The 17,140-nt window shown below is 43.5% G+C and overlaps 1 protein-coding gene across 4 annotated transcripts in view; it reads left to right on the forward strand.

Moving 5' to 3' along the window:
- Positions 1–1,105: 1,105 nt before the first annotated feature.
- The window catches only part of HHAT (hedgehog acyltransferase), a 324,456-nt gene continuing 308,421 nt past the window's right edge, over positions 1,106–17,140 (forward strand). For 3 of the 4 annotated variants that reach the window (XR_009219848.1, XM_058539784.1, XM_058539783.1), the window contains exons 1-2: positions 6,016–6,177; positions 16,281–16,414. Coding sequence is in view for 3 of the 4 variants with exons in the window: in XM_058539784.1 (XP_058395767.1) it covers positions 6,095–6,177; positions 16,281–16,414 (217 nt within the window). In the remaining variant the exon portion in view is untranslated. Of the gene's footprint in view, positions 1,526–6,015; positions 6,178–16,280; positions 16,415–17,140 lie in introns of those variants that run through there. The other variant, XM_058539785.1, reaches the window with a different exon arrangement.

The following is a 17,140-nucleotide window of genomic DNA, read 5'->3' on the forward strand; positions in this document are numbered from 1 at the left end:
ATGCCGTGTGTGTGTGTAGAATGGGGTTAAGGATAAATGACAGTAAACCTACACTATTGTCCAACAGCATCATTTAGAAATAATGTAGGAGCTCTTATCATCCCTGTCCCCAAGTCTGACACTACCTGAGCGGAGTTCTTACTCCATCACTCCCTCTGCCAAACCCTTGGGGCGAGGGTTGCCAGATAAAATACAGGATGCTCAGTTAAATTTGAATTTCAGATAAACAACCATTTTTTTTTTTTAGCATAAGTATGTCCCAAATATTGCATGGGCCATACTGATACTAAAAAATTGTTTGTTGTTCACCTGAAATTCAATTTTAATTGGACATCCTGTATTTTTATTTGCTACATCTGGCATGCCTAATAGGGGCTAGTTTATTAATACCTGCTTTCTGAACATCACCCTGTATCCCTGTACTAGATGTTCGGGGGGCGGGGAGTGGGGTGGGGGGCACTGAAAGAAAAGATAGTTCCAGTTCCTCGCCTATTTTAGAGTGCTAGATTAAACTTCTCAGAGCACAGGCTCTGTTTTCCTGCTGCCCAAGGCAGAGTTATCCACATTTACCTGATCATAGAACCACCTGAGACACCCCTCCCCTAGGGAGTCTGATTCCTTTGGTTTGAAGAGGAATCCCGATGCCTGCGGTTTTAACAAGCGCCCAGGTGATTCTCCTGCTCAGGTAAGGTTGGACTCTGGTAGGCTTGGCATTAGAGTCCTCTGGGTAACAACACCCAGCGTCAAGTCACTGCCCTAATTACATGCTGTTGAGGAAGCTTCAGATCTTCTACAACTCATTCAAAATCACTGGTATACATTTTGCAGTGGTGATAATCTTTGCAAATTGCTTTGCAGTTCATCAAGTTCATCCCATTTGGTCTTCACTCTCGTTGGCGAGGGAAGCTTAATTCCGCGCTACAAAGGAGGACAGGGAGGTTCAGAGGGGCTAAGTTCACACAGCAAGCTCGTGAAGCAGTCCGGGCTGCAAAGCCCGCCCTCCTTCCACCCCCCCAAGCTCCCGCCTTTAGCCTACAAAATCCACCAGGGTTGGATTTAGAGCCCACCTCGAATTCCAGGTGACTTCCGCTCCCAAACTTGCCGGCAGCCCCAGGCCTGCAATTAAGCAATGCGGGGGGAGAGGTCCGCGCGCCGCTCAGCTCAGGAGCCCGGAGCCCACGGGTGAGCGAGGCCTGGGGCCCCCGCTGGACGGCGCGGGGCACCCACGGCGCGGAGAGGCAGGCGACCCTCTCGCCGGCCCCCCTGCAGCAGCGCGGCCTGCTCGCCACCGCTCCGGGAGCGCCGCCTGTCTCCGAGCCGCCGGCCGGGAGCGGAGGGCGCGCGGGCACGGCGGCGGGGGCGTGCTCCGAGGACGCGCGCGGGCTGCTCCTCCGGCGGCCGCTCCCGGGAAAGACGGCGGCTTCCCGGGGAAGCCCGCTGCCGCCGCCGGCCGCGGAAGTGCTGAGAGGGTTCTTGGGAACTCGTGGCGCGCGTGGCCGCCGCCGCCGCCCGGGACAGCCCGGAGGTTGGTAGCTGGAGACCGTAGCGGGTCCTGGGGAGGTTAGGTGTGGACTTTTTTGCTGCGGTTTACTCGGTTGAGAAAAGAAATGCACAAGACGCTTTCCGTTTCCTCCCCCAGTTCCTGCGTGCGCGCCCGAGGGCGGGACAGAGGAAGCGCCCGGTCCCGCGGTGGAGACAAAGGCGGCGGGGGCCGTGCGCCCGGGTCACGGCTGGTCTCCCGGCGCGGTGGCTGGGGCTCCCGCCGGCCGGGCCGAGTCCACGCACGCCCTGGCCAGCGGCCTCTCTCGGCTGCGTCCCCAGTTTCTGGCAGTGTTGCGGGCGGGGAGTTGCGGACTCTGGCCCTCCTGGCAGAATTAGAAGTGCGCCTGACTGCTGCGGCTTCAGTGACCCCCAAACTTAGAGCTTTCTTTTGCTTTCCACTCTTGGGACTCAGTTTCCCTCATCTCTTCCGCACCGGTCTTTATGTGGAAGAGCCCTCCTCCACCCAGTCCCTACCGAGGTGGGCGGAGAGGTACTAGAATGGCACTGGTGTGAAGAAATGTGCTGCTTCCTTGGTTCGTGGCTCTTGGACCAGGGCAGTCCGGCTAGGGGGTGGCATCCTCGATGGTGGCGTTGTGTGGGGGTGAGACTCATTGCTTCTGTCTCTTTGTTTTGTGTTCCTCATTCGTTCGCGGAACTAGGCGCCTGCTTCATTGTGATTAAGTGCTATGGGAACACGAGGAGAGGAGAGGGAAGCCTTCGCTGAGGAGGTGCTGGTTTTTATACTCGAATTCGAAGAATAAATATGATTTTTTTCCTTCCATTCTTCGTGTTCCATGTTCCCTATAATTTTTCTCCCTCCTTTCTCGGTGGCAGTCCCTAACTGTGATTAAGTGCTGTATAAGAACAGTCAGTTCTGACCTGAAAGATTCGACCAATTTTAACTTAACGGGAACTATGTGCTTGTCGGGTAAATCCGTTAAATCCATTATTTCTAAACCTTACAATAACTGGGAAGGATAGGTAGGGTTATCCCTTTTTGCAGCAGAGTAAAGAAAGGAGATGCCAAAGCAACACACTAGTACATGTTGGGTTCGGTTTTACACTCTTCTTTCTGGATCAAAGCCTGTGCTTTGTCTCCTGTATACTTTGCCCTCTTCTTGGGAAGTTGGTTATGTAGACTAAAGTAGAGTGAAAGCCCAGTCTCTGGAGAGAGCAGTCATTTTTGTGGGTGGCTACATGTTGGTGGGAACTCTGTAGGTAACATCAGGAACTAGTGGCTCAGGCCTTGTGTCTCCTGCTCCCAGCTCAGGGCCTGGCCCAGGGGCAAGTGCCCCTTCATGGTTGCATTGGAGTCCCCTGGCTTGGGTGAAATCCTGGATTCCTTGTAGGGGGTTCTTTACCTTTTCTTTTTCTTTTTCTTTTTTGCTGAGGAAGATTCGCCCTGAGCTAACATCTGTGTCAATCATCCTGTTTTGTAGGTGGGTCGCAGCCACAGCATGGCCACCAAGTTGTGTTAAGTCTGCCTGGGAGCTGAACCCGGCTACCTAAGCGGCGTGCACAGAACTTAACCACTAGGCCATGGGCCAGCCCCTCTTTACCTTTTCTTTGTGCCATGGACCTCTTTCGAGTCTGGGGAAGCCAGTTTTTAAAAAAGCATTAAAAAAACACATAGGGTTAAAATTATATTGAAACAAAGTTATCAAAATAGTGTAAAAAAACCCAAATTTATGAGAGTATTTTATGTGTTTATTAATACATTAAGTAACAAAATTCAGTGCTGTTATCAAATAACTCATAATTTCAAAGTAGTGATGCCCATGTAAATGATATTTTGCAGTGTTTGCAAGGGCTGCATGGTGGTATGAAAGTATCTGTGATTCTTATTGTGACAAAGTCACTGGAATTGGTCTTACTAGTATGGTTTTTTGTCCACGTTTATAATCAGATGAAATCCTGAGTTTCAGTTAGAGGTTCATGAAAATAAACATGTATGAGAAAAAAATTTTAAGTTCATGGCCCCTTGAATTGTACCTATGGACACTTGTGGAGGGAGAGTTGGGTATCCCAGGTTACAAGCCCTGCTTGGTGGTTATTTGTCTTCGGAGTTCTTGCTGGCCGCCCTAGAGCATTACTAGTAGCTGTTTCTTTCTCCTTCGGTTAGCGTCTCCTTTTGCTCGGGTTCGCAGTTGCTTGTGGTGACAAGAGCTGTTGAGAGGGAATTGCTGGATTGTTCACATAGTCTGTCTGCTCCTTCTGTGGGCAGTTCTGCTGGAGAATTTTCCTATGATAGTGGATGTGTGTCATATAGTGCCTGACAGCCTTCTTTTTTTCCTTGAGAGTGGAAATGAACCTTAATGGTGTATGGTATTACCAGTGTCAGGGAAGAAAAAGGAGTTATCAGTATACATCTCACAGACATTTAAAAGATCTTAGGATGTTATTATGAACAATTTTATGGTAATACATTTGAAAATTCAGATGAAATAGATGAATTTTTCAAATAAAATGCCTTACGTAAGTCATAAGAACTAGAAAATCTGAATAGTCTTATATCTTATTAAAGAAATTAAATATGTAATTAAAAATCTTTCCATAGCAAAATTTCCAGGACCAGATGGCTTCATTAGTCAAATGTTCCAAACATTTAAAAAAATGAAAAGGGAACACCTTGCTGCTTTTATGAGGCCATCATAACCTTGTTACTACATCTAGGTAAGGACAGTACAAGAAAATTATAGGCCAAACTCTCACAAAAAAAGATACCAAAGTCTTAAAACGAGGTATTGGTAAATCAAATCTAATAATCTATAAAAATGATAGTAAGCCAATACCAAATTGTAAATGTAAACTTTGTCTAATGTTAGAAAATCAACGTAATTTAACCACATACACAGAGTAAAGGAGAAAAAATATTTCATAAAATTCAACACCCATTCATGATGAAAACTTTTTGCAAGCTAAAACATTACTGAGAGATTTAAAGATTTAAAATAATGGAGGGGGGCCGGCCCCGTGGCTTAGCGGTTAGGTGTGCGTGCTCCGCTGCTGGCGGCCCGGGTTCGGACCCCAGGCACGCACCGACGCACCGCTTCTCCGGCCATGCTGAGGCCGCGTCCCACATACAGCAACTAGAAGGATGTGCAGCTATGACATACAACTATCTACTGGGGCTTTAGGGGAAAAAATAAATGAATAAATAAAATAATGGAGGGTATGTCATTGCTCTGCAAATAAATCTATAGATTCAGTACAATCCCAATCAAAATCTCAGCAGATTTTTTCAAAAATAGGAGTTGATAATTTTAATTTTTAAAGATAATTTTCAAATTTGGAAATTCTAGACAATCTAAGAAAAAGAGCAAAGTTGGATAACTTCAGCTACAAGAGCAATATGTAGTATATCAGCATGGTATTGACACAATGCTAGACAGACCATGGAACTGAGTAGAGAATCCATAACCAGGCTCACACATGTGGTCTCATGATTTATGACAGAAGTGACACTGCAGGGCAGTGGAGAAAGGGTAGCATTTTCAGTAAATGATGGGTATCCATATTGACAAAGAGAATCTTTTTTTTTTAAATTATTTTATTGAGGTCATAATGGTTTATAACTGTGAAATTTCAGGTGTACATTATTATTTATCAGTTTCTGTATAGACTGCATTGTGCTCACCACCAAGAGTCTAATTTTTATCTGTCACCATATATATGTGTCCCTTTACCCCTTATGCCCACCCCCCCAACCCCTTTCCTCTCTGGTAACCACTAATCTGTTCTTGTTGTGTGTTTATCTTCCACGTATGAGTGAAATCATGCAGTGTTTGTCTTTCTCGGTCTGGCTTATTTTGCTTAACATAATATCCTCAAGGTCCATCCATGTTGCTGCAAATGGGATGATTTTTTTTTTTGTCTTTTTTTATGGCTGAGTAGTATTCTGATGTATATATACACCACATCTTCTTTATCCATTCATCAGTCGTTGGGCACTTGGGTTGCTTCCACGTCTCAGCTATTGTGAATAATGCTGCAGTAAACATAGGGGTGCATAAGTCTCTTCGAATTGTTGATTTCAAGTTCTTTGGATAAATACCCAGTAGTGGGATAGTTGGATTGTGTGGTATTTCTATTTTTAATTTTTTTGAGACATCGCCATACTTTTTTCCATAGTGGCTGCACCAGTTTGCATTCCCACCAGCGGTGTATGAGGGTTCCCTTTTCTCCACATCCTTGGACAAAGTGATCCTTGATCATCTACCTCATGCCATACACAAAAATTAATCAAGATACATCGTACACCTAAGTGTGAAAACTAAAACAATAAAGCTTCTGGAAGAAAGCAGAGTCAAATATCTTTATGACCTAGGTACAGTCAAGGGCTTATTTAATAAGACACAAAAAGCACTAATTATAAAGGAAAATCTTGGTAAGAACTTCTGTTCATCTAAAGATTCCATAAAGAGAGTGAAAAGGCAAGCTACAGAATGGGTAAAGGTATTTGTAATTCATATATCTAATAAAGAACTCATACCCAGAATGTAGAAAGACTTTCTACAAATCATAAGAAAAAGATGGACAGCCCAATAGAAAAATGGAGAAGAATCACTTCATAAAAGAGGATCTCCAAATTCCCAATAAACATATGAAAATGTGGTCAAACTCACCAGTAATTAGGTAAGTGCAAATTAAAGCTACATTGGGATATCACTGTATACTCACCAGAGTGGCTAAAATTAAAAAGACTGTCATTGCTAAGTACTGGTTAGGATATGGACAAACTGGAACTCTCACATTGCTGATGGGTATGAAAATTAGTACATAACTGTTTTGGAAATTGTTTTGGGGTATCATTTACTAAAGCTGGACATACACATCCCTATAACCAGCTACTTCATTCTTAGATAGATACTCAACAGTAAGGCATACCTATGTGCACTGACATGTAAAAGAATATGCCAAGCAGTATTATTCATAATAGCCCCAAGTTGGAAACAACCCACATCTTCCTCAATAGTAGAATGGATAAATAAACTGTTTATGCAATGGAATACAATTTGAAACATGATATACAAATGGAAACAATAATGAGAATTATTGTTGTAGAGTATTCTACAGTAATAGAATACTCAACAGATTCTTGCCTCACGCACAACATGGATGAGCCTCACAAACATAAAACTGAGCCAAAAGAAGGTAGACACAACAGAGCAAGTGCTATGTGATTTCATTTATATGGAGTTTAAAAAAAGGCAAAACTAACTAAATTATGGTGATAGAAATTAGGCTAGTGGTCACCTTTAGTGGAGTTATAAGAAAGGACAGAAGGGCTTCTGAGACATCCAATTTTTTATCTGAGTTGCAATTATTGGAGTGAGTCTGCTTTTTGAAAGCCTTTAATTCTTTAAGTATATTTTAATACAAAGTTTACTTAAAAGATTATATTATAAAAAATTTGGTTCATTCACATGTCCCTAATCTGGGGAGTGTAAAATGTGGTAGACATGATTCTTGATGATTAAAGAGACTTCAAATAGGTTGAGAATTTTCAGGGGAAAGAATATATCATCACCTCAGTTGCTTTTTTGAATTGAGGGGCTTATAAAATTGACTCCTTTTTGCCAATCCTTACCAGCAGAGATCTGCCTTAAGGGCTGTTCGTATAAAAGACTTAGAGTGATGTTTGATATCAAGATTGATATCAGCGTGGGATGGAAGCTAAAAAATGGCAAGGTGGGAACTGAATGCAAAATTTTGTTTTCAGATTTAATTTTCTTGCCATGTAAGTTTTTAAAGTTTATAACAATTAGATTAAAATATTCTGATGATTTACATAAATCCTTTTAGTTAGGTACTTTCCTCCCACTGGGCCATGAACTAATTGAGGACAGGATGGCATGTTAGTTTCCAATTGCTTCTGTAACAAATTAACACAAACTTAGTGGCTTACAGAACACAAATTTATTATCTTACAGTTTTGGAGGTCGGAAATTTAAAATGGGTTGGCAGGGCTGCATTCCCAGTGGAGGCTCAGGGAGATGTCTTTTTGGTTGGTGCTGTTTGATGCCTCCTACATTCCTTTGTTTGTGGCCCCTTCCTCCATCTTCAAAGCACATCACTCTAACCTCTGCCTCCATCACCATATCTCCTCTCTGTCGCTGACTCTCCTTCCCTCTTAGAGGGTCCTTTGTGATTATAATGGGCCCACATGGATAATCAGGGATTGTGTTCACATCTTAAGGTCTTTAACTCTATCACATCTGCAAAGTCCCTTTGCCATGTAAGGTGATACATTTAAAAGTTCCGGGGATTAGGACATGGACATCTCTGGGGAGCTATATTTGGGGGATCTTACAGATGGGATCTTCATATTTTGTCTTCACAAATAGTGCAGTTCCCGATTCTCAGTAGCTCATTATTATTTGTTGAATGAGGAAATGGGTCTAAGATTTCATTATTTGAAGGATATTTCTATTTGAAAGAAGATAAGTGATGGTTTTGCCCTACTCTCGGCCACATCTGGAGTTTTGGGTTTGGCTCTAGGCACCTATGCTGTAAAGAAACAACTGACAGCAGAATTTAAAGGGTCGGGGAACCAAGCTATTGAAGAAATGGTTGAAGGAATCGTGGATGTTTGTCCTGGAAGAGGGCTTGGGATGGAGTAGGTGGCATGAATTATCTTTAACTGTTTGAAGGAGTATTATTGGAATGAATAATTAAGCCTTTTAGTATTCTTAATAATAATAGCAATAACATTAAAAACAATGAGAATAAGCATTTCAGCGCTTACCATGTTGACACTGTTTTATCACTTTGTAAACTCCTTTAATCCTCACAGCAACTCTCTGAGAGTTGTTATTATCCCTGCTTTACAGATAAGGAAATTGAGGCACAGAGAGGTTATGCAACTTATCCTAGGGCACACAGCTAGAAAGTAGCAAAGCTGGGATTCAAACTTTGGCATTCTGACTTGAGAGCCATCTTCTAAACCATCACGTTATCCTACCTTCATGCCTTTTGGTTCCAGAAGGTACGATAGGACTAGTGGCAGAAGTTTTTTTAGAAATAGTGGGGCAGATATTGATTTAGTTTAAGAAAAAAACAGGATAACAATCAGAACTGCTTAGAAACAGAGTTTCCTTGCCTTGTGATAGAAATGATCAGGTAGGTTAGTGTAAAAGGAATAAGCAAGCTGGCTGAAGATTAGACCAGATGACAATAAAGTCCCTAATGAATTTAGAATTCTGATTTGGGAACATTATTTTTTTCATATTATTTATATATATAGTGTATATATACAATTTACATGTATATATATATATATATATATATATATATAAAACAACCTTTGTGACATTTTGTGTAATAAAGATCCATTGTGAAATGTAGTTTTTCCATTAACTTTCCAAATTTTATTTATTAGGAACTCTCACATACTGGTGTGGTAGGCCATGTCCCCGCCCCCTTTTAAGGTGCCATTACTACTCCTCCCACAAAGAGATTGGGTCTATTCTCTCCTCCCCCTTGAATCTGGGCTGGCGTTTTGACTTGCTTTGACCGTAAAATGTTCTGTGAATTCTGGAGCCTGGTTCTTAAGAGACCTTGCACCTCTTGCCTTTGTTCTTTTTAATAATTTTATTTATTTATTTATTTTTCCCCCAAAGTCCCAGTAGATAGTTGTATATCCTTCTAGTTGCTGTATGTGGGACACGGCCTCAGCATGGCCAGACAAATGGTGTGTTGGTGGGCGCCCGGGATCCGAACCCCGGCCGCCAGCAGTGGAGCGCACGCACTTAACCACTAAGCCACGGGGTCAACCCACCTTTGTTCTTTTGAAACCCTGAGGCCACTGTGGCGTGAAGGGTCTAACCTGCTGTAGGATAAGTGCCCACAGGGAGGAGAAGCAAGGCACCTAGCTGACAGCTAGCACCAAATGCGGGACGTGTGCTGGTGTGCTGAGGTTGTCTTGGCGCCTCCAGCCCCTGTTGAGCTGTGTGGTGACTTAGTCATATGAGTGATGCCAGGTGAGAGCAGCAGCAGAATCGCACAGATTGCTGTCCTGCAGAATCATGAGAAAGAATAGATCTTTGTTGGCACCAGCCCAGTGGCGTAGTGGTGAAGTTCGTGTGCTCCACTTGGGCAGCCCAGGGTTTGCAGGTTCGGATCCTGGGTGCGGACCTACACACTGTTCATCAAGCCATGCTGTGGAGGCGTCTCACATACAAAATAGAGGAAGATAGGCAACAGATGAGCTCACAGCCAATCTTCCTCACCAAAAAAAAAAAAAAGATCTTTGTTGTTTTAAGCCACTGGGTGTTGGGATGGTTTATTATGCAGCAACACATAACTGATACATAGTATTTTGGTGCATATTTGGAAGTAGTACGTATTTTAAAATATTCTGTAGTTAGACTTTTTGCCAGTCCAGCAGACCGCCTGCAATCTATCTGGTCATTCCTCTGTGTTGGTGAAGGCTTTCTGGGTTTGGAGAAGTGTTTCCTCTTAGTCTTAGGTGGGGAGAAGAATTAAGACTCTTTGTAAGACTCTTAAGAAGAGTTTGGAGAAAACTGTGATGTGAGCAGATGCGATGAGTCTGCATTTGGGTTTCCTGGTGAATGTCATGTAACTTATATTCTGCAAAATAGGTTTCTGTTTCATCACATTGGACCCTGGAAAAGAGCAAAAGTCTCATATCAATTTTTCTGAATGTGCTAGAATATTGCCCTCCTATTTCAGTTTCCTCAAAGCCACAGTCATTTCAGTGGGCATGTGCTCCTTTCTCTTTTATTACCTTGTGGTTTCCAGAGTGCTCATTTGTTCCTAAATTTAGAACTATTTCAATTTTAGTCAGCCCTGATCTCTATGTTACTGCTGACTTTCTCCTCCTATATTTGAGGTAAATTGGTTTGGGTTAGTTTGCCTTCTTCAGTAAATCTTTTAAGGAATGTATGAGTTAGATGTTTCATGTGTATTTCGATTACATCCAGTTGATTTTCAGATTTTCTTCCTAGGGCGTATCTAAATTACACATAACTTTAAAAAATTAATTTGCATTTCTATAGCTTATATTTCCTTCTAGCTTACCTGATGGATTGATTTCATCATAGATTTCAGAATTAAAAAAAAAAGAATCCGGTGCACTCCGTCAGAATAGGGAAGTGGCTGAGGGAAGGCTCTGAAATTAGACTTGGTGGGGATGAATCTAAGTGCCACTGCTTACTAGCTGATTTTGGGCAGGTTTCTTGACCTTTCTGAGCCTTGGTTTTCTGTTGTGTTAAATGAGGATACCAGGAGAAATAACCCCAAAGAGTCCTTGTGAAGATTAAGTGAGATAACACTTGAAAAGTGCTTTCTCAGCATAGGTAATCTGTAGATAGTACTTATTATAGTACAGCTGTTACTAAACTGTAAGAAAACTCAGTAGGGGGAAATTTCGGGTTAGGACACTGAGCAACAGGTAGTTGCTAGAAGTGACAATGGTGGTGCTAATACTGAAGGGCTGTTAGCTTAACGCTGAGAATGCCACTTTAAAGTCCTTTAGTGCCTGTAGGTATTTGATTATAGCCCATTTAGTGCTAGGTGTCAAGACTGAGGAGCAGAAAAAAAGAAAAATGGAAGTGTTGGAATCCATTTGTTGCATGCATCAAAAATAAAGTACTTTTGAAATGACATTGGAAATTGCTGTGGGAAAAGGATCTTACAGAACTTATGTTTATGCATATTTCAAGCTTTGGCACAGGGAGCTATGCTTTTCTGTCAAGATTAAGGAACAGGATTTCTGCCTGAAAGAGAGTGGGAGTTGGGAACTGGGGTTCTGGGTTCTGTTCCATCCCTGGCTTCTTTAGGTCTTTGGGCAGATTGCTTTTTTTCCCTGAGCTGGATTCTGATTCCTGAAAAAGAGCTAGCAGCCCTCCTGCTGAGGATTAGAGTAGATGGCATCTTTGAAAGCAGGTGGAGTGTTAAATTACAAAGTAAATGCAAATGTAAATCGATTCAGTATAGAGAAAGCTCTATTAGCTGAGGAGTTTTTGCCATTTTACAACTAAGATTTATTCTGTGGGCCTCTTGAGTTCTGTAGTTCTCGGATAAATACTTTCTGAAATATCCAGCCTTGGGGGGCTCTTAATACCCAATACGGAGGTGGAGAAAGCTCCTTGTACTCCAGTCTTGACTTCTTTCCTTTTGATCCCAGGGAAACCTCTGCTATGATTTCCTTCCAACGTCTAATATTAAATAAATGCATTTTCTCTTTGTCTTCACTAGCCTTGAATTTCTCACTTTCATCAATAATATTTAGCTTTGAGATAGTCTTAAAGCTTTAGAGTTGCTATTTTATGTTCTTTATTTTCTTTTTTTCCTACTGCCTCCTGAAACAGTTTGATGCCAGGTGCAACTTAATTTTTCCTCATCTGTGTTGCTTGGTTCTAGCACTTTCTCTCCACTTCCCACTGAGGGCCTGAATCGCCGACCTCTCTTCCTCTAGACTCCAACACAGTGTCAAGGGGCTTCTTCTTGAAGCTTCACTCAAAGAATTAAGTGTGCTGGCTCACAAGCCTGAGGTTTCTTCAGGAAATCAAATCCAAACTTGTAATCATATATGTTTAAGTCCCTCTGCCACTTGGCTCCTACCCTCCCTTCACCTAACTATCCACAGTTTTTCCTTTTTCACTGTCCTGACCAGTATTCCCACGGTGATGAAAGTATTCTCAGACACATATCTTCACCATTAGCCATCCCAGCACCCCTCCTTGGCTCTCACATACAAATGGTACAACCTTATTTAAGTAGATTGGTCAGGTAGACTCTTAAAAATAGGCTGTGTTCAACTAGAAGGATGTGCAACTATGACATACAGCTATCTACTGGGGCTTTGGGGAAAAAAAAAAAAAGGAGGAGGATTGGCAATAGATGTTAGCTCAGAGCCAGTCTTCCTCAGCAAAAAGAGGAGGATTAGCACGGATGTTAGCTCAGGGCTGATCTTCCTCACAAAAAAAAAAAAAAAAGGCTGTGTTGCTATAGATCGGCTGTTTCCTATAGAAATCATGTTGTAAACTGTGGTAGTTTCTAGGCTGTCTCACTGATGCCCACTTAGCTGATAATGTTGCTGCAGGACCGAATCTATGCATGAAAATGGAAAAGAAGCATTGCTTACACATTTGAGTAGGGACCTCTTTGACTTAATCATGATAGCTTATGCCTAAAGAAGAGCATGCTTATTTAGAGAATGAGAAATAGAAACTTGAGAATTTTCTGTGAGAGTTTTTGGGAACCTATGGGTTTGGACGTTTTTGAAAAGTTCTAGTCGGGATGGCCCCGTGGCTGAGTGGTTCAAGTTCCATGCTCTGCTTCGGCGACCTGGGTTTGCAGGTTTGGATCCTGGGCACGGACCTACTCCACTCACCAGCCATGCTGTGTTGGTGTCCCACATACAAAATAGGGGAAGATTGGCACAGATGTTAGCTCAGGGCTGATCTTCCTCAAGAAAAAGAGAAAGAAAAGAGGAAGATTGGCAGCAGATGTTAGCTCAGAGTGAGTCTTCCTCAGCAAAAAAAAAAGTTATAGTCCCAAATGCATTACTTTCTTTTCTCTGATACTGTAGTGTCATTAAATCCTTTAACACATGTCTACTATGATTGGCTTTCTGGGTGCACAGCTGAAATGAACAGAGAAAAGAACAGTGGGGGAATGGAATTTTCTCGAGCTAAGTGGGGAAGAGTTGAAGAGAGAGATGTAAAGAAGAAAGATCTATTGAGAAAGATATGTGAGTGTCCCTGTGGTGGTGGCCTTTTGAGGTAGCATTCCTGAAACTGTGAGTGATGAAACAAGAAAAGTGAGAGTACTGCATGTCGTTCCTTTGGGGATAAGAAAAGAGGTGGTGAGGAAGAGACGCTGGGCAGAAGGTTCTGCAGGTGGCCCCCAGGCCAGTTTGTTTGCTGTCTGGGGTGTCCTTGGGTTGGGTGTGGGGAGAGGAAGAGAAGTGAGACATTAGAGAGGGCTCTGGGGATGCTGATCTGCAGAGGGAAGCATAGCAGCAGGTACCCCCCATGGAAGGTCAGTTAGGTTTCATCAATTCAGGAAGAAAACCAGGACTCTAGCTGGGCAGGCTCCTGATGAATTAAATTCACCAACTGGTACTGCTGGACAGATTATAGCTAATGTTTATTGAGTGCTTACTCTGTGCCAGGCCCTTGATAAGCAGTTTACATTTAATCCATTCAACAACCTTATGAAGAAGCATACTTGGTAGGTTGTGACCCACTCAAGTTCCTCCACCAGTAAATGGCAGAGGCTGGACTCAGCTCAGGGCTGCTTAATGTGGAATTCACCACCATGCTGTGTCAGGTGGGGGCTGTTTGGTCCAATCGCCAAATTTTAAATGTGAGGACAGGGCTCTGCTGCGTTGTTCCTCATTACTGTGTATCTTTGTGTATGTGTCTGCAAAACATATACAATGTAGCTCAGAGCAGCATCCAAAAGGGAAATGTTACAACATAGGATTTTCTAGTTCCCTGACAGTTAAATCATTAATGCAGGGGAATTGTCCTAGAAGAGAATGTCTGTGAAAAGCTTCTAAAGAGCAGGCTTCTAGAACTTTCATTTAATCTCCAAGATTATTTATGTTCAAATTTCAGTAGCATTTTTAGGAGTTCAGCTCTTTGCTGATCACAGATTCTTAATGGGGTGAGGAGGTCATCCAATATAATATCGACTTGCTTTGAGAGGAGAAACATAAAAGCCGGAGGTTAAAGTTAACTTCCCATGGAGGGAAGACTACCATATTCCTGCAAAATTCCAGAAAGAAATCTTAAGATATTCGAGGAGATGCCAGGTATTTAAAAATAAAGTGTGACTAGCAATGTTTGAACTAGAAGTGGTACTGAAAAGTAGTCGGGGAATCTGAGAAAGCATTGTTGAAGTACTAGGGTTTAGAGCTTGAGGTTGAAAGCATGAGTGTCTGCTTCCAGATCTCTTAGGTTGCATGCGAAACCAGACCAAACTGACTTTTAGGCTCTCTGGTTGGAGGACCACTGACTTCTGACCTCATACTTTATGAAAGCCAAAGTTTATTTCTCTTTCTGCTCTGTCTCCTCATAGCCTGAAGAAAGGAGTTTGTGTGTGGCAGATTCCGAGCCAGGCTCTAAGGACAGGTAACTCTGTGAACTGGCATTAATGGGGCTGGTTGTGACTGAAAGGAGGGATGGGGGCCCACTGGTCCCAAGACCAGGATTTGAGCCGTGGCTCAGTTATTCTGACTGTGTGACCTCACGTGCTTCACATGTGTCACCTGTAAAATGCCTGCCTCCCTTGCTCCGCCTGCTTCACCAGGCTGTTGTGAAAATAAAATGAGATAATGTGTGAATTCTGATTTTTTGGCATTACTGTTACATATTAGAAGTGCTTGCTTGGGGCTTAAATTTTTGCTCTTAATTTAATTTGGCATCCACAATGAGACATATTTGAGAAGCGATGAGAGCCATAAAAGGGCTTACATTTAGCTAGCTCTTCGTTGCTTGGGAACTGATCATTTAATTTGCAGATTGAAGTTTGAGACCTGACTTTCCATCACCTGCTCTGTTACTTAGAGTATAGACATGGCTACCATAACAGAGAGATTGGATTAGCAGAGGTTAAACAACCTAGAAGTGCATTTCTCTTTCATGTCCTAGTCCAGGTGTCAGTGGTCCAGGGCAGATTTGGGGGTGAGGTGCTACATGGAGTCAGGGACTGAGGCACCTCTGTCTTGTTTTTCCACGTGGCTTTCACCCCTTGGTCCAAGGTGCCTTTCCCAACTCCATCCAGCAGGAAGAGGGTGACCACAGCGACACAGCCAGAACTATTCAAGTGTCCACGCTTGTCTACACTATAGTGTTGGGCTCAGCATCCATGCGTTCAGATAAAAATTTAATTACTGTGAAAGAAAGGAGACTGAATATTGCAGGGTGGGCAGTGAGCAGCATCTGCTGCAGCTCCCTGGTTATGTCGTTAGCTTCCCTTTGAGAAGTGCGTGGAAGGTGGAAGATGGAGGAGTTTTTATTAATCGGTTCTTATGAACAACTATGAGATGACATTTGAAGGGGAGAACGAGGGGGTTAAGGCTGTTAGCTTAGAAAAGGTTAGGAGATGATTTGTGCTTTTCTTTTGTTCAGGCTTTGGAAGCCATTTATTATTCATGGAGCAATTAGTAGTCCCTTCTTGCTACATTCCATGTCCTGTGCTAAGTGCTGGGGACTTAGAGATCATGGTCCTTGCTCTCTAAAGGTCAACTCCACATGGGAGATGGTCGTGTCAGGCAACGGAGACAGAACTGTCTAGTATACACTGTGGTGGGAGGCTGTGGGAGCTCATAGGGAAAGACCTGCCCACCCTGGGCAGGCAGAATGCGCACACGTGTGTGTGTGTGTTGGACCCAGGTGGGTAGTGTGCCTGGGGTTTTATCTTGGAATAGTGATGGGTCCCTGGGAGACGAGTGAACTGACTGGTGATAAGATGCTGTTCTCTAGTGTCATGTCCATGGCTTAATGTTTTTTTGTGTGTGTGTGTGAGGAAGATCAGCCCTGAGCTATCCACTGCCAATCCTCCTCTTTTTGCCGAGGAAGATTGGCCCTGAGCTAACATCCGTGCCCATCTTCCTCTACTTTATATGGGACGCTGCCACAGCATGGCCTGACGAGCGGCGCACCTGGGATCTGAACGTGGGCTGCCAGCAGCGGAGCGGGTGCGCTTAACCGCTACGGGGCCAGCCCCCATGGCTTAATGTTTTTATTTGTTTCTCTTCCTAGAAACTCTCAGAGTGGACACCGGGAGCCTTTGTCACAAGGAACAATGCTGCCCCGATGGGAACTGTCTCTTTACCTGCTTGCTTCACTTGGCTTCCACTTCTACTCTTTCTATGAAGTTTACAAAGTCTCCAGAGGTAAGGCCCCAACTTTTCTGAACTTCTGTCAAGAAAGGAAGAGGGGGAGGGGCCGGCCTGCTGGCGCAAGTGGTTAAGTTCGCGCGCTCTGCTTCCACGGCCTGGGGTTCGTGGAAGATGGGCCCAGGGCCCATCTTTCTCAGCAAAAAGAGGAGGATTGGCAACGGACGTTAGCTCACGGCTGATCTTCCTCACAAAAAAATAAAATAAAATAAAGGAAGAGGGGAAGGAGTGCTCAGAGGTGGAAGATTCATGAAGATGGTCTAATGGGCTTGGGATGACTTGGGCCCCGCTTTGCTTTCCTCTCGTCTCGGACAGTTCGAATCAATGACCTGAGTCAGTGAAGTTTTCCACTCTAACCCTGGATCTTGTTGGTGATCCCATGGCTGGTCTTCTGTAGTAGGAAAGTTTGATTCAATGGCTACTGAAGGCCATGGAGGGGCTATGCATTCATAATTTGCAGTAGCCTCTTAAATTTCTCTCTAGCCATCACTCCTCTCAGACATAGGGAGGCAGCTCATGGTGTTGGAGGGCCAGACTCCTTTCATCTTCTTGTTCTGCTGTCTTTTGTGTTTTTGTGTGCATGTTGAAGAGGAATCATCACCAAGTGCACATTCCAGCCCATAGGAAGGGGGATGGGAACCCTCCTTTCCTTTAAGGGCAGCTTGGCAAGTTACCCTTGTTGCTTCTGTGCACACCCACTTGGCCAGCACCGAGTTCCATGGC

Source organism: Diceros bicornis, chromosome 4 (assembly GCF_020826845.1).
Source record: "Diceros bicornis minor isolate mBicDic1 chromosome 4, mDicBic1.mat.cur, whole genome shotgun sequence".
Taxonomy (NCBI): Eukaryota; Metazoa; Chordata; class Mammalia; order Perissodactyla; family Rhinocerotidae; genus Diceros; species Diceros bicornis.